Source organism: Henckelia pumila, unplaced genomic scaffold (assembly GCF_033568475.1).
Source record: "Henckelia pumila isolate YLH828 unplaced genomic scaffold, ASM3356847v2 CTG_461:::fragment_3, whole genome shotgun sequence".
Classification (NCBI taxonomy): Eukaryota; Viridiplantae; Streptophyta; class Magnoliopsida; order Lamiales; family Gesneriaceae; genus Henckelia; species Henckelia pumila.
Window position 1 is genome coordinate 3,809,211 of NW_027331831.1, and position 21,396 is coordinate 3,830,606.

At 36.3% G+C, this 21,396-nt stretch overlaps 4 protein-coding genes across 8 annotated transcripts; 2 read left to right on the plus strand and 2 right to left on the minus strand.

Moving 5' to 3' along the window:
* Positions 1-657: 657 nt before the first annotated feature.
* LOC140871912 (uncharacterized) lies at positions 658-2,685 on the minus strand. The gene has a single exon (XM_073274655.1). The coding sequence runs from the start codon at positions 2,683-2,685 to the stop codon at positions 658-660; it is 2,028 nt and encodes a 675-aa protein (XP_073130756.1).
* A 1,108-nt stretch (positions 2,686-3,793) lies between these two features.
* LOC140871667 (uncharacterized) lies at positions 3,794-8,119 on the plus strand. Of its 3 annotated transcripts, none has more exons than XM_073274282.1 (6): positions 3,794-3,890; positions 4,893-5,213; positions 5,629-6,112; positions 6,541-6,839; positions 7,057-7,422; positions 7,697-8,119. In XM_073274282.1, exons 2-5 carry the CDS (start codon positions 4,911-4,913, stop codon positions 7,399-7,401), a joined length of 1,431 nt encoding a protein of 476 aa, XP_073130383.1. In that variant the 5' UTR covers positions 3,794-3,890; positions 4,893-4,910; the 3' UTR covers positions 7,402-7,422; positions 7,697-8,119. The 3 variants fall into 3 exon arrangements, with proteins under 3 accessions (XP_073130383.1, XP_073130384.1, XP_073130382.1); XM_073274283.1 differs by lacking the exon at positions 7,697-8,119 and adding an exon at positions 7,517-7,690; XM_073274281.1 differs by lacking the exon at positions 7,697-8,119 and having other exon boundaries at positions 7,057-7,690.
* A 1,181-nt stretch (positions 8,120-9,300) lies between these two features.
* Positions 9,301-12,153, plus strand: LOC140872160 (VAN3-binding protein). Its single transcript, XM_073274942.1, has 6 exons — positions 9,301-9,851; positions 10,197-10,587; positions 10,847-11,005; positions 11,239-11,288; positions 11,379-11,436; positions 11,536-12,153. Exons 1-6 carry the CDS (start codon positions 9,585-9,587, stop codon positions 11,769-11,771), a joined length of 1,161 nt encoding a protein of 386 aa, XP_073131043.1. The 5' UTR covers positions 9,301-9,584; the 3' UTR covers positions 11,772-12,153.
* LOC140872159 (phosphatidylserine decarboxylase proenzyme 1, mitochondrial) lies at positions 9,961-20,654 on the minus strand. 3 transcript variants are annotated; one of them, XR_012147764.1, is made up of 14 exons: positions 20,392-20,654; positions 19,461-19,549; positions 18,592-18,645; positions 18,446-18,511; positions 18,313-18,373; positions 18,092-18,201; positions 17,748-17,998; positions 16,814-16,920; positions 16,156-16,223; positions 15,557-15,634; positions 14,889-15,011; positions 13,517-13,673; positions 12,734-12,828; positions 9,961-9,979 (listed from the first exon to the last, which is right to left on the minus strand). XR_012147764.1 is itself a non-coding variant. In XM_073274941.1 (13 exons), exons 1-13 carry the CDS (start codon positions 20,543-20,545, stop codon positions 12,803-12,805), a joined length of 1,344 nt encoding a protein of 447 aa, XP_073131042.1. In that variant the 5' UTR covers positions 20,546-20,654; the 3' UTR covers positions 12,490-12,802. The 3 variants fall into 3 exon arrangements, 1 of the variants encoding a protein (XP_073131042.1); XR_012147763.1 differs by lacking the exon at positions 9,961-9,979 and adding an exon at positions 10,948-10,986; XM_073274941.1 differs by lacking the exon at positions 9,961-9,979 and having other exon boundaries at positions 12,490-12,828.
* Positions 20,655-21,396: the final 742 nt, after the last annotated feature.

Genomic DNA, 21,396 nt, shown 5'->3' on the forward strand with positions numbered 1-21,396 from the left:
TTGCTAGGGTTTAGCTTCAATTGATAATTTTTCAATGTTTGGAATGTTTGAGCCAGGTCGGTGATGAACTGGTCTGCAGTTCGGGTTTTGATCAGGATATCATCAACGTATACCTCAATGTTTTTTCCAATTTGTTGCTCGAACACTTTGTCCATTAGTCTCTGATATGTTGCCCCGACATTTTTGAGTCCAAACGGCATGACCACATAACAATAAGTTCCAGTTGATGTGACAAAACTCACTTTGTCTTTGTCCACTTTTGCCAAGGGAATTTGGTGATATCCCCGATAAGCATCCAAGAAACTGAGTAATTCATGCCCTGCAGTCGAATCAACCAGCTGATCGATTCTAGGTAGGGGGTAACAATCTTTAGGGCATGCTTTATTCAAATCTCAAAAATCTACACACATGCGCCATTTTCCCGTAGACTTTGGAACTAGGACTATGTTGGACAACCAGGTCGGGAAGTGGATTTCTTCAATGTGCCCCGCCTTGAGTAACTCGTCCACCTGCTCCTTTATTACTGCATCCTTTTCAGGACCGAAGTGTCGTTTCTTTTGAATAATAGGGCGATAACCTTTTATCACATTGAGCTTGTGTTCTGATATTTCCCGATGGACCCCTACCAGGTCTGAAACTGACCATGCAAAGACGTCTTTATTTTTTTGCAAGCATTCCAGCAGTGTTCGCTTCAACTCTGTTTCCAGGGTTCGAGAAATTTTTACTACCCCGAAAGGAAGGGGAGATTATTACTTCTTCAGTTTCTTCTTCAGTGGTGACAGATGTATCTTCTATCAAGTTGATTTTTTCCATGCCAGAAATTCCAGGTCGGTCGACGTTATCAGTCCTGGCTACTTTTTGCTCTATTCTGACCTCCTCCACATAACACTTGTGCGAAATAACTTGATCACCTTGCACCTCCCCAACCTCATTACCCACTGGGAATTTCATTTTCTGATGCAGAGCTGATGCCACAGCCATGAAAGTGGTCATGGCAGGTCTGCCTAGTATAGCATTATAAGCGGATGGGGCATCCACTATAATGAAACTTATAATTCGGGTTTTGCGAGTGTTGTTTTTTCCAAGAGTTAAGGGTAGGTGGACTAATCCAACAGGTCGGATGGCATGACCCGTGAAACCAAAGAGTGATGTTACCACAGGCTCCATCTTGTACTGTCCCAAATCCATTTGATTTATTGCTTCTTGGAATAAAACATTGACTGAACTGCCTGAATCCACGAATATCCGAGCTACGTCATAGTTTGCGACTGTGGCCCTTATTACCAGCGCATCGTTATGGTTGCTGGAAACCCCTTTCAAATCTTCTGGACCAAAGGAGAGGGTCGGGCCAGTATGGAAGATTTGATTCCCAATCTCCATATTTATTAATTTTCTACTGCTAGTTTTCCTAGCTCGATTGGAATCTCCGTCAGTAGGGCCTCCAGAAATCATGTTTATAATTCCTCTAACAGGCGGAGCTGGTCTTTGATGAGCTCGGTCATCATCGGGCTGGCCCTGATTCAGGTGATTGAAATCTTCATGGGGAGGAGCAGTCCTGGCTCTTTGCCTCGGTCTTTCTTGCTGTCTCTTGTTCGGGCGATATCCCTCTTGACGGGTCAATATATTTTTTAATTCAGCATGTTGTTGTATTATTCTTTCAATCTCTTGATCTAATTGACGACAGTTCTCAGTAATATGCCCATACTCATTATGAAAGTGACAATATTTATCTGATTCCCTGTTCCGAGGTCCCTTCTCAGTCCATGGAGGCCTTTGTGTGAGCTTCCGATCATCACAAATTTGGAGGGCTCGGACTTTACTCATGCGCAAGGGAGTGAAAGAGCTGAATTCTCCCAACAGCGCAGGTCGGAATGGTTGTCCCATTCCTGTCCCATTGCTCGGAACCCTATTGCCCTTTGGACTTTTTGGTCGCTCCCTCTTCACAGCTGCTCGCGAGACCTGAATCTCTTCCATGTTGACATATTTCTCAGCTCGGGCAAGTAATTCCTCATACGTCTCCGGCGGCCTTTTTATTAAAGATTTAAGAAAATCTTTTGTATCCAGCCCTTGCATGAATGCGCTGATGAGCAGGTCTGGGGTAGCCATGGGTACCTCGAGAGCCAAGGCACTAAACCTTCGAATGTATGCCCTCAAATTTTCATATTCCCGTTGTTTGATTGCAAAGAGACTGAAAGTAGTGGTAGGATGCTTTTTGCTACTAGCAAAGTGATGCAAAAAGGATTTGCTAAAATCCTTGAATTCCTTGATCTCCCCAGCGCGTAACGTATTGAACCATTGCTGGGCTGGTCCAATGAGAGTAGTAAGGAAAGCCCTATACTTGATCGGATCCGAATATTTATGCAGCAGAGCTGCATTCTCGAAGCGTGCTAAATGTTCCTTTGGATCGCCTTTACCATCGCACTCCCCGACGTGGGGCAATTTAAATTGTTTGGGAAGGTCAGCGTCCAATATCTCCTGAGTAAAAGGAATGTTTCTGATTGTGGTAGCTAGGTACCCGGCCTGCTTCTTCCTGAGCTGCTCCATTTCTTCCTTCAATTTTTTGATCTCCTCGAGGTGGGCATTATGATCGGGGTGCGGAATATTTGCCTCATCCCTCTCTGCCAAAGCCCTCTGAACAGCCTGTAACAACTCTAAATTAGGATGATTTCCATTCTGATCAGCCATCGAAACTCTTTTTCTTCAAATTCCCACAGACGGCGCCAATTGATGATGTCGGAATTTTATCTCGGATTCGGTCTGGTAGAATGGATCCTCCAATTTCTTTATAGAGTAGGTCGGGTCGGTTGTGGCGGAACTGCACAAGCAACAGCTAGGTCAAAGGGACGCCGAAGGTGTTTTCGGCGTGACCCCTCCGATGCCTAAGTCAGTGTCTTGAAGGCAGAGGGTATGATTAATGCGAAAACTGAGAGATATGAGTGCGTGAATATAAAAGTAAGAGTGAGTGTTGATGAATAATGAATACTGAATGAACTCAACCATAACAATACCTGTATTTATAGGGGAAAATAGAATAAGTTACCTAGTCGAATTCTAACATGTTAGGGAGTAGGACTCCTCACTCATTGGTCCCTTTGTAAGCTTATCTCTATCTCATAAATATTTGATAAGATCTAAGCTTATCTCGTATATATCAAAAATCCCACTTGAATTAGAAAAAGATTGCACATGGCCCATTAAAGCATAACTAGCTCGGCCCATTATGACCAGCCCAGGTCATGACAAAACCCAACATAGCTTTGGACTGGACTGGACCCTACCACCTTGGGCTATGCTAGGTAAACCCATTATAAACGGGCTCGGGTGGAAATATTTTATCGGAGTAACAGTATTAAAATTGAAATACATCTTAAATTATTTGAATTTTTATTCATGTTTTTATAATATTTTAAAAAATAGTTTGCATATATTAATTTTTTTGGAAAGTAAAGGGTATTAATGTAATATTTCTAGGTTGGAAAAAAATCAGTTAAAATGATTATTTATCTTACTTTTTGTTTGTAATAAAACATCAAATTTTTAAGTTTAAATTAGATAAATATAAATGAAAATTATAAATTAATACGAGGCATGAAAAAGTAAGTAAATACGAGAATCGAGATTGATATTATCTCATGCTTATTCCAGCAAGAAAACACAATTTTAGCACAAAAAGTAAACTTTATAGTAAGTTGGGTCAAGTAAGATGTCCATCGCGCAAAATTAAGTACGAGATGATATAGTAAGAGATTCTACGGGCAAAAAAAAATTAAAAGACAAAAAATATTAAATAAATAAAAACTAAAAAAAGTTTAAATCTTTAAAGAAAAGAGAGAGGAAACAAGCCCTAGCCGCTGGTCATCTTCTTCACTCTCTGCTCTATCGCTCTTCAGGTATAAACCCTTCTCCTTCTTCTTTCTATTATTCGTATCGCGTAGTTATTCATTGGAATGACACTTTTCTGATTGTTTCTGTTCAAATCCTAAACAAGCATTTGAAAGTTTAGTTCGTTAATTAATCCTATGTGCAAGGATGGTGCTCAAATTTCTGCTCCTCATTCTCATCCAGCAAACCATCACCATATTTACATTTATGGGGCGACCAGTTTAACTTTTTTATTTTGCGAATTCGATGTTTTGTTCTTGCATTTATTCTTTCATCATGGTTTCCGAGCTGGGTTTCACGATGGAGTACACATATGAAAGCCATCTCAAGCTAACTCTATTTTTATCCTGCTCGTTTGCTATGATGAAATTGCTGTACCGGAGAATAAATTTTGATCCAGCGCCCCAAATTATAGCTGTGGGGATTGAATATCCTGCAAATGGTGATAGTCCAATGTCTTATTGTCAGTTTTAAACTGCACAAAGCCACAAACACAATGCACAAAAAATTGGTTATGGTTATAAATCATTTTGTTATTGCAATTAGTAGTTTTACTTGTATCCAGGGCTTATGCATCCTTTTTACTTTGTGTAATTTTTCTCCCAGACTCAGAGGCTGAGGCCTTTGTAATTTTGAACTGGAGTAGAACATAATTATCCCCTGTTGTAGTTTCCAAGTTCTGTGGTTGCAAACTGGAATTCAGAAGATCAAAACTTGTTCAAGCTTCCAAGTGCTGTAACTTTTGGTTGTTCACAATGGTGTCCTTTTCTTAACTAAATCTTATCAATCTGTTGGAAATAAGATATGTTGATTTATTTATTTTTAATATTTCCCTGGAGGTTCATCTGCATGTGTAGTTGGGACAGTTGTTGTCATGTTGTGAAATTGATGTAGTTATAAGTTATTCAGTCTGGATTTCTTGTGTTGGGGATGCTACATAATTTTTGTGTATGCCAATTGGCAATAGCTCACCTGATTACATATTATACGTTTTCTTTTGGTTGAAGCAGTTATTTCACCAACCTGAGATGACCAGTAGAGAAGACGCAGATGTTGACGACGACTTTAGTGAAATATACAAAGCATATACTGGTCCTCTCGGATCTAATGCAAACAACGCACCAGACAATATGACAACAAACAAACGATCTCATGTGGGTTCAGATGAAGACGAGGTAGCCCGTGACCCAAATGCCGTCCCAACAGATTTTACTAGCCGAGAAGCAAAGGTTTGGGAGGCTAAATCTAAAGCTACTGAAAAGAACTGGAAGAAAAGGAAAGAGGAAGAAATGATCTGTAAAATATGTGGTGAATCAGGCCACTTCACTCAGGTTCTTTTTACCCCTTTCCTCTTTTTTTTTTTAATTTTTTTTTACATACCTATGTTGCCCCCCTTTTCTCCACTCCCATAAGATACCATAGTCAATAGCATTTGATATTACTGTACAGGAGGCTCTCTTAGGTGATATTTTTTTGGACTGAAGAAGCTTGGCGATGGTGCCTGATTTTGTTTTTCAATTATTAAAGAGTCAAGGTCAACAACATCTGGTGTTCAAATGTATATATATATATTAAAACATAATGGTGTAGGGGTGTGGCATTTTCTTGATCTAATTTAGCTTTCTCTTTGTGCATCCCACCTTATTTCGCTATGTTTGCTTAGGAACCCATGACAGTTGTATGCTTTTGGGGAGAGATTGCATTGTTTTGTGATTTATGATGTTTGGTAAATTATGCTGTTTTTAGGGCTGCCCATCTACTCTCGGAGCTAGTCGCAAGTCTCAAGATTTCTTTGAAAGGGTTCCTGCGAGAGATCCTCATGTCAAAGCATTATTCTCTGAAAAGGTGGTGAATAAAATTGAGAAGGATGTTGGTTGTAAAATCAAAATAGAAGAAAAATTTATCATTGTTAGCGGCAAGGATAGGCTAATCTTGAAAAAAGGTGTTGACGCGGTTCATAAAATTAAAGAAGAGGGAGAACACAAGGGTATCCATAAATTCCCAGAAGAGGCTGAGCACAAAGTTTCTTCTGGTTCTCCTATTTCCTGGTCCAGGTCACCTGAACGCAGAAGTCCTGCCACCTCTCGATTAGGAAGAACTGATTCCCAAAGGTCTCATCCTAGCCCTCATAATTCAGCACATAACCCACACAAGTATGGAAGAACGGAGAAATTTGTGGAAGACCGTGTTCGTGACGATTTGCTGAAATTGTCTAGTGGCTCTCCCCAAGGTAAAATTAGAATTTAATCTGCCAGAGCTTTTGAATAGCAATATATCGGCCTTAGTTCTTTAGGTCTGTTCTTTCATCTGAGCTTCTCAACCAATAGTATCCTTACAGTTAATTTAGCAAAGGATTTATATGTTACCCATTTTTCTAGTCTACCTTTTCCATTAATACTTCTAGTTGCTCATCCATTTTTTTGCAGCAAGAGGTAAGTTTTACGCTCAAGCCTTCTGTTCGATTCTGAATAACATTCGTGGTGGTTCTGAAATGAAAGGACGGACTCTCCAAATGATTTTTTTTAATTGAAAGCAATCAAGTCTCATTTTGCTTCAGAGGATTCACTAAGAGAATTTAAGATAGTGTCTCATGATAAAGCTGCCAACATTGTTAGAGATCTTGAATGAAGTGCTTAATACAGTCTTCCTTTGGTGAAGCTTCGGGTAATGATGGAGGTAGAGGTCGAGCTAGCCGTTCAAAGTCACCTGCACGGCCGTCTTTCATTGGAAACACCTATAATTCATTTGATGGTCATAGTCAGAACAGAGGTGGCTACAAGACTGATGGATGGAATCTCGACAAAGGTGAAGCTGACCTACAATTGAATCATAATGTTGACCACTCTTCCTTTCCTAGAACATTGGAGGAATTAGAATTGCAATACAAAAGGGAGGCAATGGATCTTGCTAGACTACGCGACAAAGAAGAAGATGAGGAAATTTATAGGCATCGTGAGGTTTGTTATGCATCATTATGCATCTGTGTTGAAATCATTCAATTTGTTGTTTACTAGAACATGTTGAATGAAACATCGATCTCAAATAATGAGAATCAGTCGAAGTTGCATTTGGAAAATATCTGAATGCCATCATGTTCTATGTGCTATCCCTTTGGCGCTCAAAACATATTTATTTTATTGAATTGTTTCTTGGTTTTTTCCCCCCCAATTTAAGGCTGTTAGGGAAATCAGGGAGAGTTACATAAAAAATGTGGCTGTGCTCAAGGATTCACATGCAAAATTGTGGGAAGAGTTTCTTCAAGTTGAAGGTCAAAGGAGACAGCAACAAGCACGCCATCGCGTTCCAGTTTCTGGGTATGGTGATTACAAACAACCAAGCTTTCAAGATTTTGATAATTCAAGTGGCAATCATCATCATGCTGGACCCAGTGTACCAATGGATTCAAGGGGCAGGTACCAAAGTGCCATGGAAAGTTATCCTTCTTCTAGACCTGACACATATGTTGAAGTTCAGCGTCACAGGCGCGATGATTTTGGGAAAGCCTATAATCGATACTAAATTGGTTGATTAAAATTGTTGGTGAGTTGTCTTATCCCTAGTCATTCTACCAATGTTTGCAGCCATTTTAGCAAGATTTAGGATTTATTTACCTGATAACATTATTTTGTGACAGATATGAGTCAGGCTGGTATCCCCTAGTGAAATACAGGAGTTCTGTACTGTACTGTACACATTAGTATATTAATACAAAGGCTTTTCCAGTCTTTGGAGTGGGAGACAATTTGTAAATGTGATTTATATTCCACTCTACTTCAATACATTGTAGTCTAAATTATCGCTTAAAAATTTTCAGGATCTTCGCTACAAGTATTGCGTAGGGAGCCCACATTATAGGTAAGTATGCCTATCATGTTCTCAGCTCCGGAAGACTTGAGCTACTCTTTGCTGATGTTAAACTGTCACCTGTTGCTTCTAATTTAATTGCGCGAGAGTTCATCGTGGAAATGTCTCTTCCTTTTGGCCTGTGACTGTTTTCATATCAACATTCTTCGATTCAAAGAAGAAAACGAGAGTCGTTGGCTGCGATTTAGCTTATTATTTTCCTTCGTTTCGTGGTGTTTCTGCGTGCGACTCCGGAGGTTGTCTTTTTATTTTTCTCAATAGAAGCTGAAGTTTTAATTCATATAATAATTTCTGCTTTTAAATTTTGGTTTATAAAGTTTTTTACTTTATGTATGTACATGTTTTTTAAAACATTCTCTGTGTTTATAAGTGAACTTAAAATATATGTTTGGACAATTCTTATAAAAAGTTTTTGTGAAAATTATTTTTAAAAAAGTGTTTTTTAAGCATAATTTTTTTTAGTAAACATTGTAGATGCGTTTATTTATTTATTTTTATATATATATTTTTATATTTGACGTCCATGAAGAAAATTAGGTACATAACATTAGAAGGATGGTTTAATTATGCATATTTATTATTAAAATAGGTTTTAAAACACTTTATAAAATAGTACTTAGTTCAAAAGGTTAAACACCATGTTTTATAGACTGTTTTATGTGGAGAGGGTTTTATTGCTGAATAAAGAGACACATTTAAATTTGTTTAAAAAAGGTTAGGTACATTTGTTGGTACTTTTCAAAATGTAAAATATTCTACGTTACTTTCTCAGGATAGTTTGTTACAATCGTTACCGCTCCAATCTTGAAATTAAAATACTTATTTGAAGATGAACTCATGAGCATGTACCAAGACGAGCACAAATTAAAAGCGATTCGAAGTCGAAAGCTAATGAACAAAAATAAAAAAAATAAAAAATGCAGTACTCGTAGAGCAATAAAAAAGTATATGTTTCGATGTGAGAAATACGCAGAAGAGAATCACTGTGGTTTCAATAAAGGCCAAATACATCCAGTTAGCAACTCTATTTTAGTAAAACATGCATCCATGTTTATTTATTTATTATTTATCAAGAGCAAAAAACTATTTCCACACACAGAAACGAGAAGCATCATTAGGAAGGGGGAAATAAACAGATAAACGAGTCCAAAATGGTTCATTTCATCCTAACACATAAAGGATGTATTCTAATGCCGAATCCAATAGTTTAAAATCGATTTGGATACGTGAGATCCATAAAAATATATATACTCTTGGTAGCCAAATTAAAATCAGACAATTAGGCGAAGCATGATGTACTACCATTATGCTAGCATTAGCTCAACTGTCCAAAGGACCCACATGTCGAGTCTTGAATTCAAAATCTTATATATATATATATATATATATATATATTTATCAATAAGTTTTATTTATATTTATCTTAAATTTGGGGGGATGGTTGGGTTTTGGTGAACGATTCAACGAATGTTTGACTAGCAAGGAATCCTTTGCATAAAGAAATAGGTGTAGTTGTAACGTAGTTGGCTCTTCAAACATTACAACAATGTCCCCTTTTTTGCGCTTCAAAGCACGAGACCGTATTCTTGCACTGTTTTTGAGCAACCTGTTCCTCTTGTCTCCTCCACCCACCAAGATCATTTTTTTTAATGTATTTTATGTTCATCCCTTGAAAATGTATAGTGCATAATTTAGGCCTTTAATGTCGGCTCCGTTGCATGGAAATCTTGGCTCGTTTCGGTATTTGTCTGCCTTATAAAATACATGGGGTGTGACTCAAAAGTTGGCAACACCCGCTAAGTGTTGTTGAAAAACCAAAAATTACACGGAATTATCAAATGGGCAGCGCTCAAATTCCAGTATGGAAAAGGAATGTTTCGGAATGGCTTCAATATGCAGATCATGAGGATGATGAAGTCAAAGGAAAGTCCAGTTTACCTGTGATCACTGAGCCAGAAACTCCCAATGAGCCAATGGAGTTCTTGTCCAGGTCTTGGAGTCTTTCTGCAAATGAAATATCCAAGGCGTTTGCGAAAAAGCAGATGCCGCCGGCGTTTGACAGCAGTTTAGGTGCGATTCCGGAGATAGCCACAGCGAAACAGTTTGTAAGTTGAGCAAAATCCATTAATGAACCTCAATCATGTATGTCTCTTGCTGGCTCGAGTTGCATGGTTCAAGCTCAGCTTGAGCTAGACGATGGGTCGGGTCGAGTTTGAGTATTAGGCTCGATTATCTGTCCAGCACAGCTAAATATATCACAATGTTTATTCATTTTTGAAATAACATTGATCTAGTGCTTCATCGAGCTCAAGTACCAAATATTTTTTCAAACTCTAGCAAATCTTGACTCTATGTGATCACACCCGATCCACAGACACATACTCAAGATGTTTAGTTAAAAGAGTAATCTTGAAACCTCATTTCCATGACAATTTAGTAATTTCCTGCAGTCAGGCAAGGTGATGAAACCTGTAAAAGGTGAAACAAGATCGGGGGCAATTGGTAGGCTCTTGTTTCAGCACAAGGAGTCGGCTAATAGTGGTAACATGGTGAAAAAGAAAGACAAGGCGCGCATGGAAAATGCTCACATGCATTCTGTTGTCTCTGTTGCCGGGCTAGCAGCAGCACTGGCTGCCGCTACTGCAACTGAGAATTCCAAAGGTTCGAGCTCGAAAATGAGCATGGCATTGGCCTCGGCCACACAGCTCTTGGCCTCATACTGCATCGAGTTGGCTGAAACATCAGGAGTAGATCACCAGCGTGTGGAGTCCATTGTCAAATCATCAGTAGGCTCCTGCACTGCAAGTGACCTGCTAACTTTCACAGCTGCCGCAGCAACTGGTATGAATCGATCCTTCTCAGATAATTTTGTGTGGTGCAAGTGATTCTTACACGTTCATACTTGAATTTAGAGTACTCAAAGTCGAAAATATTCTTCTAGATGTAATAAAGAGCTACATTGAGAATGATACGTTCACCCTGGTCTAATTTCATGGATATGCACACGCAGATGCGGATTTAGGATCCCAGAAGTTGGGATAAGATTTTTAATTAGCTGTTTTTACAGTGATTCTTACAAAGTTTCATGCATAATTAATAGCCTTGCGCGGAGAAGCAGCTTTAAAAGCAAGATTACCCCAGGAAGCAAAGAGGAGTGCAACTATAAGCCCATACGACAAGGGCATGGTAGATGCTCACAGAAAAATCCAGGAAGGGTATATCCCTTGTGAAGGTGACTTACTACAACAAACCCAACAAGGTATATCATATCCTCAGTCAAGATCAAATAGCCTGTATTAAGAGTGCCATATAGTTTAAGACAAACCGTCGAAATCTTAAAGTTCATGAACTCAAATCTATTGATAATTATCAAACAAAACAAGGATGCCATAACTCGCTGTCATAGTTCCTAAACATCCAATTTTATTTCTGCTCACGAGTGGCAATGGTCATTTTGAGGAGTCTAACTTGACGTTTATTCGAATTTCTTAGGTGGGCTAAGATGGAAACATGTCTCTGTATTCATCAACAAGAAATTCCAGGTATGTAGAACAGTGTATAGGTGTAGAAACGAACATAGTACTCATACAACATCTTTGCATAGCTGACGAAAACAAATGTTGCGGCTGCAGGTAACAATAAGACTGAAGAGTAAACATGTTGGTGGAGCCTTCTCCAAGAAGAAAGAAAGTGAGTTCTCAACATTTTGCTAGCAGCACTAATGGTGAATTGTATAAAGCATGAAATATAGCACTAATTTTGGATATGTATGTATATATATATATATAGGTATCTTATACGAAGTGATTGATGAGAGTGATGGATGGCCATTCAAGAAAGAAAGGGACAACATGGAAGTGTACTTTGGGGTTAAAACCTCTCAGGGTCTGATGGAGTTCAAATGCAAGAACAAGATACACAGACAGAAGTGGGTGGACGGTATTCGGAGCATTATCCACGGAAGAAGTTGTGTTCAAGAAGCTGAGAACTACTTGAGAATGTTGAAGATCAATGATAACATTTGAATCCTTCACATTAATACTACTACTACTATGTATATTTTACAAATCTGTGATTTTATTGATCATTCTTCCAAGGGATTTTTCAGTCGATTATGGGACTATTACATTGATTTTTCAAAAAAAATGTTTTTTTTTGCCAATTCCACGCAAGACAGGGAGCAAATGCAATTTACCTATTTTGTCGTTACATCGGTGAAGATTGTACTACTTCGATTGTGCATTGTGTTTAAAAATAACAAGAGCAAATAAAGCTTTAATGTCACCAGGCAGCATTCAATATTTTAGGAAACTTCTAAGAAATCGAGAATGGAACTTTTTGACGGTTCATTTCAACCTACCTTTATAGGCATTACCCCCATGATAGATCTAAGGGTCCTCATTTATCAATACATGTGGAGTCCACTAAAAAATAATTAACCTCATATTTATTGGTAAATATACACCGTTAGATCTACGTCAAGACAGTGCCTGTATAGGTAGGATCTAACTTACCATTTTTGACATCATGATATGGTTAACTAATCTAGTTGGTCCATATAGCTTCTCCGTCCCCATTTTACTAAAGTTGCATTGGGATGAAAAAATTTGATTTCGAGTGATGAATTTGATTTGGCAAAAGATTTAAATAATGGATTTGAAATAACAACCATCTTGGATATATTTCAAATCCATCATAATTGCATATGTATAGATAGCAAGAATCCACCCAACATAAATTCATCCCAACAATCAAATGGACATGAAATTCATAACTTCAAATCCGTTCATCAAAGCGAAACCTAAAATGTAATAACTTAGGTAGAACATAACTTTTCTAAACTGAGCAGAATAAATGGGCAAAACAAGATTAATTTTACTGAAAACTGAACCCTTTCATTCAAGATCTAGGCTGAGATTCATATCCGAAAGGAAAATAGATATTACGTCTCAAATGTAACATAAAAAATAATTGTCTAAATACACACCGGGAACATGAAATTTGTCGAAGTTTGCACCGATTTCTGGCCCCATTTCCTTACTTCCTGATAACCAGACTAGTTTTGATTCCTCGACTGTCTTTCTGAAACACTCAACGCATGTTTCACGACAAAGATTAGCAAGCACAAACCATCAAAGTAGCCACAAACATAATATTTGAAATAAAACACAAAAAATAGGATTTTGTAGAAATAAACAGAGTTGGACATATAATACTTAGTAACATCTTTGTGATTTTTGAAAACTTTGCTCATGAATTTAAATTTCAGGTCGTTTCACAATATATGAGAAAGTTGAATAAGCTGAGCCAAATAATCTCCAAACCACTCATTTACATAAAAAACACTTGATTGAGTACGGAATTGAAAACCGTCGCGCATTTCAAATTATTTGCTCCTAACCCAAAAACTATCAGCATAGATACAAATATGGGGGTGTCTTAGTTACAAGTGATGAATAAAACGTTGGATTTTGAGTGCATAGCAAAATAATTGAATCCAAGTAAAGCTTTAATAGAGCAAATAAGAATCAGCTCAATGCAAACAAAATCAGTTATAAAAAATGCCGGAAGCTAGAGCTTTGACAATGTGAAGACTGAAGAGGCAATTCACTGCCTCTTGTCCGCCTTTTGTAATTGTTAACTGTTTATAATTTGATATAATATCGTTTCCTATCCAAAAGAAAGAAAAAAGAGAAGAGGCAATTCACTGTTGAAAAATAAATCGGTCAACATTAAAAATGCAATTTTGAAAAGGGAAACTGGTATTTACCATCATGCCACCTTCCCAGTGCTTCACCCATGCGGATCCTGTCGCCCCTCTTGATGCAAAACTTGAAATCTGATGACCCATCTCTGTTTGTAGAATATTGTGAATTTGGTGCTTGAAAAACTAGCACAACAGTTGATCCCATGTTGAAAGCAGCAAGCTGAAAATTATGTTGAGAAAACTGCAGTTATTAATCAGCTTCCCAGTTTGGTAAGCTTGATTAAGCTTGGATTGTTAAAGAAGCCCATGTTTGAATTGATTTTTGTAGTTGGACTATGATATGGATTGATAAAAGTTGGACTAGCTCATTGACAACCCATCAACACAATCTAGGTTGGATTATATTTATCCACATTGATTACAAAAATAATTTACAAAAATACCCCTTCACTATAAATAATAAAAAAACACAACTCTTTTGAATAACTTTGTTTTTAATAATAATAATTGAGAGAAGGGCATTTTGGTCAACCTAAACTATTTATACTAACTTATCTCACTTTTAAAAATCATATCAAACATAAAAAAAAGCTATCAAATACATATTTATTTATCCTTATCAATCACTTATCAATCAACATTCTAATCTATGAGTTATCACATCTTTATACCAAACGGGGCCTTAAAGTAAGGATAAATAGATTCATCAGCCATGAGATGCGGCATCACTACAAACTGAAAAGTCGTCCATACCACACCACATCTGTGTTCTCTTCCAAGCTATAAGTCAAGTATAGCCAGCTTGAGCTCAATATTACTTGTGCAAAAGTTCGTGGGCTGGCTCATGAGTTTATGATTAGTTTTCAAAAAGCTTTTTATAATTTTCCTAACATATATTGTATTATAAATTTAATATAATTCATTATTATATGTAAAAAAACTATTCTTATTACATATTATTGCCAATAATATAAACAAAACTATGAATAAGCTCATGAACCTTGAACTCACGAACGCGTCCATGAAGCAAAATTAGTGGGTCAAGATCTCAAGCTAAACTCAAAATCCCGATATTGAACTCAAACTCAAGCTTCTTCATTTTGAGTATAAGCTTGAGCTCCAATTTTTTTTTCCGGTCAGTTATACTCCATTTGCTATCTCACACCTGACTTGAAGTAGTGGTGCAAGCAAATTGAGAGACACAAAAAAAAAAAAGCTTGACTCGAGCTAGGTTTTGGACAAGTCAGTGTTTTGGTTGACCTCAAAAGACTCAAATGCTGTCGGGCTTCCCAAGTTAAGGTATGCATTCATTTATCATTTCCATATTGTATAAATTGCTATAACTGATTTTATAAAAACTAATTAGCAGCGTAGCTCTGCCCATTTGATCATAATATTTTCACGATAGATATAGATGGTGCATATCCTTTTATACCTCATCTCCCTTCTTAAGGGTCAGTCCCATTCCTTCAGGTTCGTACAACCGTTCGTCTGGGGGCTCTGAATGTAGCAGCTTCTTGTGAGGATGATTTGTCCGCAGTCTTGGTTCAATAAAAAGCTGTAATCAGATTAAATATATAAAGACAAGATTGTAGCATGTGAATCCCAGGAAAAGAGTAAAGGTAGAGTAGCAAACCAAATAAAAAATTATCGGCCCAATAAAATGATGAAGTCCAGAGAGACCTTATTCATTCTCACCAATTCATTCGGACTGAGAGTAGAACATGCTTTTATTCTTTATCAACACAATTGCTGTTTTCCATAACATTCCAGCATTTAATTCCACAGTCAAAACACTTGCCGTAAAAACAATTGATCGTGAGAGGAAACTTGCTCACATTTTCTAGATTCTTTATGACAACAAAGAAAGCTGCTGAATATAATTTTTTGTATCAAAAAGATTTTAAATAACTCTTTCAACTGCCAATAAAAGTAAAAAGTAATTACTTTATAGATATTTGATACTGCAACCATTATAATTCAGTAAGGATATCAATTCCAAAAGTTTCATGTCATTCTGTTAATGAACCGGTATAAACCATGTTCAACGGCCACACTGAACGTAAAGAAAAGAAACAGTTGAGATCTTCTATGGATGTCAACCTCAATGGAACCAATGTTGGTCGCGCCAACTGCTGCCATGGCCATGTAACCTTCTCGCCACTGACCTTCAAGCACCACCTGGTAATTTGATTATTATTCAGTATAGCTTCAACACTTTGTTGCGAACAAAAAAGAAAATAAATTGGTTCAAATGGTAGAAAGATATCAAAGATATACTCACCGTGAACTAGAATGACAACTTATTACCTACTAATTGTGTTGCATCTATGCTAGATATACTTATCAAGCTGCTTTTGAGGCAGGGTTTCTTCGATAATAAAGTCGAATTGACGTGATTAAGATATTAAATTGTCCTTTCATTATGACAAAATTTGAGACTAAAGATCTTGAAACCTTGAGATATTACTTATGGCACTTTTAACAAATGAATGGAATTGTTGGGAAATAAGAATCCCCTTTAATGTTCAACACATAGGTCATGATCTAGATAAAAGAAACATGGCTTAGTCATCAGAAATGCTTTCTGCAAGAATATCATGTGGCGCAATTGTGATTAACTTGGTGCCATGCCCAGCTGGCCTCAATATTAAAAAATAAAATATAGGAGAAGAAGCAAGGTCAGTATGTATCAGAATTACCCTTTCATTTTCTACATAAAGATTTCTGATAGTTCTTGCAGCACGCTCATTTACTGGAAAAAGATTACCTACATGGAAAAGGGTTAAGAGCTCAAGAAAGTTTAAGCTTTAACATAGTTAATGTGATGAAGAAGGTGTAAATGATACAAAAGCAACATACAAATTCTAGATTTGTTATTTCAACTACAACTACTTCCAATCAAAGCAATAAGTCGCCCCTATTTAAACTCTCTTAAGACACTAAAAAATTCTTCTCTAAATCCAGCATCATTAGATCAGCTGCATGTTCAACCCCCAATAACATCCTTTGGAATAAATAAGACTGAAACCTCTAAAAGTTCAGAATTTCAAAGATAACTTTCCAGGATAGTTTAGACAGTTGTAATGGGCAAGGCAATTCTCTGAGGACACACATCAACAAGACCAAATAATAATTTTTATTTACCATTTGCGACAACTTTATCTTGGTTTTATGCTATTTGACAGTGACTACCTGTTTATGCATGCTAGTGTGCATTCAGTATTTTCCATATAGTTTTATATCCCCATGCATCAACGCAGCACGGGATGTCAGCACCAAATTAGATAATGAGGTCATGAATCTCATACATATCAATGTCAGTAATCGGCAGAATAATGAATCCTCAGTAGGCATCACCTTTAAAATGCCGACGGACGATAATATTCCAATCAACTGGAGAGTGTATCCGGTGGTAATCTCCAGGATTCAAGTAAATCACGCAGTAAAAAAGGCCTTTCATAGGTCTGCATTGAAAGAAAACACACAAAAGATTCAAGTCACATTTTAGTATTTTACAATTCTATATTTCTAAACCATCTCTTTTTCTTTTTTTCAAAAAAATAAAATAGAATATTGTAGACAGATGGGTTTAAATCAAGATCAACCCTGCTATTGATTAAAACAGAGGTACACCAAGGAAGGTCAAGCCAGTATATAAATCACCACTTTCTTATTACTAATGAGTTGACAATCCATGTCCGGATTTCTTGTTCCAGTAGCAATGAAATGATAGTTAAAAATTAAAATCATCATTGAGCATTATGAGGACTCTAGTATTACTATAAGGAGTATAATAAGCTGATTGAGTGGCACCGCTTAATCATCGACTTGCATCAGATTTGTCAATGTTGTGAGAATGGTATAAGCAGTCACATTGTGGTTTGAATCTTACTCGGTACGAATGATGCAACTTAGACATTCAACTCTTTCTCAAAGAAATTTTAAGATGAAGACGTGTTCGGGCACAAGTCAATAACTGTTAATTTTTAAGGATAGTCATATTTTTGTAAAGTCGCAATCTATCGTTAAATAGAATCAATTACAATTATTAGGGCTAGAATGATTCCATCGATTACTCGTTTTCTTCTATTTACTGTACCCGTCTTTTATCGATTAGATAAGAAACAATACTTTCCTCTCTATGTTTTCTGATTCTCTTATCAGCAATGATACATAGAAGTTTTAGCTAAAATATTAAAATTAACTAGAAGTTAATATGATCATTAACATATTTGGATACTAGTGTTGCAGTAAACAATTTTTTCCTTACAGGAAGGAGATTATTTCTTACACGATCGATGATGTATTTCTAACTTTAGGAGAAGCCAAGGAAACTCTCCACCATGACTTCCGCTTCTCAACTCTCTCTATACACTCCTCGGCATTTTCTTGATCAATATCCTCCGCGGGAAGCATTGGAAGAAGCGAGTTCGTACCAATAAGTGAAGAAGCGGAATAAGAAAATCCTTTTACTTGCTCAATCATTGCTCCTGGTCCTGTTAACTGACCGAATCTCATGACAGTGCCATCAACAGGACTAGCCTACAAAATAACAATATACAGCGAAAAAGAAATTTAGAAATTGCCGAGGGGAAATAGAAAGAAAGAATATAAATGAGCCTCGTTACCAGTTACCAGACAATATGGATCCGAATCAATGGGCCTCGAGCCCTCTTTCAACATGCGAACAAAAAAATCCTTCAGAGAAGCATACTCCTCCAAAGGTAGCTGAACCTCTTCCAAATCTGAATTACAAACACAAGATCTCAGCATACCACTACAAAGGCTTATCGAGAAAATAACCCATAGTTCAAAATTCCATAGAATGTCGATAACTAAAAAATGAGAAATCATACTAGAGTGAAATGCACGAGCCCATGCTTTATATACATATGGTCGCATCCAGATGGGAAGTTCCTAGTCAAGATTCTTTAGCATGTTATTATTAAGTCATAACATAATCGAGAATCAAAATGTCAAGAAACTCACCATGCTAGTCAAGGATCCCCAAAATCTTGAAATAGAGCGCAGAGGTAGCAATCTCAAGAATCTAGCCTATCAACAACAAGAGTGACATGTGATAAAGAATAATTACATCCAATAATATCGAAACTTGAACTAAGCATAAAATTTACCTTAGCATCAGGGTGAAACTCCAATTCAACTCCTTTTTCCCTTGCCTCTTCAATCTATTCCTCCAGTATTAGGGAAAATACATTATACATTAATCACAACTCATTGAATTAACAGTTTTTCAGAATGATGGATAAAATAATATGATTAGGTCAAAATATCAAAGCTATTGTAGCAATAGTCAATATGTTGAAGGAAAGATGAAAAATGTTGTCTCCAAAATACTAAAGAGCAACAGTTGAAGAAAACATATCATTTCTTTTAAAATATACAACAAAAATTAACAATCGAGGTGCTTCCAAAAAATAGGACCGCGAAGATAAATAAATTTCTATGATCAATGTACAAAATGTCATTCTAGAGAAAAAGACCCATGGCAATTTAAAAAGAGACTAATTTGCCATGATACTAGAAGATTTATAAAACATAGAAGATAGTGGTAGGGGGAAAAAAAGGGCCCTGTTGATTTATCGTTTTGTCACCTTTTTTGAACATGCTTCGTCACTAACACAGCAGAATCTTATTCATTATTTTGATAATTCTAAAACCAGCTTGCATCCCTTTTAGTTTCCTCTAGGTGAAAACAAGAAATGACAAGATTTTCACCTACAGGAAACTAAAAGGGATGCATTAAACAGGAAAAAAACACCAACAAATAATTCAGAACCAAAGAGCGCCCTACCCTACTCTGCTTAATCATTTTTTTCATCTGCTCCCACTCATACCAAATAGCAAATCATCACTTCTATATTTATTTTGTTAACTATGTCATCCTCGTAGAACATTATTCCAACATTTCATAACCATGACTGGATACTTAAATGTGGGGGCAGAAAAATTTTAAGGTTTACATTTTTATAAACAAAATTACCATTTTATCATGATAAAGCCGACGAGCATGAAGAGCACCAAGCATAACTATAGTTGCGACGGTTGCACCAGGCACCAACAAAAAATTTCCTGCACATAATTTAATCACTGAGTAATCAATGAGTTATTAGTATTGTGCACAATCAAGTTCTAAATAACAAAACAAAGAGTATTGAGAATGATATGCACTTACATAGGATAACACAGAAGAGGTAGTTGTATTCGATTTTCTCAAGTGTTGCAATATATACTTGACATTTTTTAATAAGAGAATATGAACACCAAACTTTGGGTTTCACATAAGTTGGGTATCTTTTAAAACCATTCAACATTTCAAGCACCATGTTTTTATTACTATAAAGCAAAGACATTGTTGTTTGCAACCCAATAACTAATTGCAACTATGTTAATTGAATATGTGGTCTCAACTCTGATACAAGTTATAGGATATAACTGACGGTAAAATGCAATTCAAACCTTTTACATTGCACAATATCTCATACACTAAGTTTCAATTGTAGTGTCATAAAGGCTATTATTGCTTCCGAGACTTGTGTTTGAAGTAACTAGAGCCTGGGAATTGGAAATGAATATGATACCACCAACTCTGGAAACAATTACATCGGTTGGTTATTTAGCTTCTCAAGTAGAGAAGTTTCCACCTAAGAGTCCAGTAACTAATTGTCTTCATCTATTACAAAATCAACTTTCTTTGTTGTTCAAACAATATTTCTTCCCCTATCACTATCACAACCGCTTCGCTGCATCAGTAACCAAATAAATACATTACATACAAGAAAAACTAAATCAAAAACAGTTTCAGATAACAGGACAAGCTTTAATATTTCCTACCAACCGTTCACCATTACATTTAAACTTCGTGAGATAAGAAATTAATCGAGCAACAGTATAAACATGAAATTCAGTTGAACCTTGCGAGCTGCTGCCATTGCCAGCACCTCCGGAAGACACTCGCGCTTGGGCGGGTTGTACTTTGCGGAGGAAAGTAGCGAAGCGGAAACGGCGGAGCTGATAAATTCTGTTGCAATTGGGAAAGGTAAATACCCGAGAATCCCTCCACTTCATCGTCCTCCCGCGAGTACAGTGCTGTGTTTATCTACAATATATACGCCGAGAAATTTTTTATCCAAACTCTCTCCGCTGCCTTAGAAAACCTCCCCGCCGCCGCTTTTGCCCTCTGCACACGGTGGTCGTTTCTGGTCAAAAATACAAACACACGCGTTTATATACATACTTGACTTTCGACCCCACACAATCTTTTCCTCGCATTATAAATTTTTTTAAAAAAGAAAAACGTATTTCAAATTTAAATTTAATTTTAAAAAATAAAAAAACTATCATTTTTTCAAAAACTCCCTTATTTTAAATATACAACCATACAAGTGTACTAACTTGCAATAATTATAACATGAACTTCATTTTGTATAGGTAAATGAGTAGTCTATCGTAAACGGTCAATTATTTTTATATTTATAATAAAAATAATGTTTTTGATATGTGATATCATTTCATGAATTTTTTTTTTTTTTTTGTGAATATTTAATTTCTAGATTCTTTTGATCCATTACTTAATTCAATTTTCTAGATTCTTTTGATCCAATACTAATTCAATGTGTTAATTTGAACTGAATACCAACATTATTAGGATAAACACATACATAAAATATTGTTTTAAAATTTTTAAACAATATATTTAAATTTAAATATGTATACAGACATAAATCATAATCATATACAGATTAAGAACGTGTTAGGTCGAATAAGCCAACCGAAGTAAAACACTTACGTTTTGTACTTTTCTTAAAAAAAAAAAAAGTGTTTGATTACAGAAAAAGTCTTAAAAAACAATTATTTTAAGTATTTTTTTAGAAGCTAAAAATTTTGACTGTTGATATTTTTAAATTCTGTATCCAAAA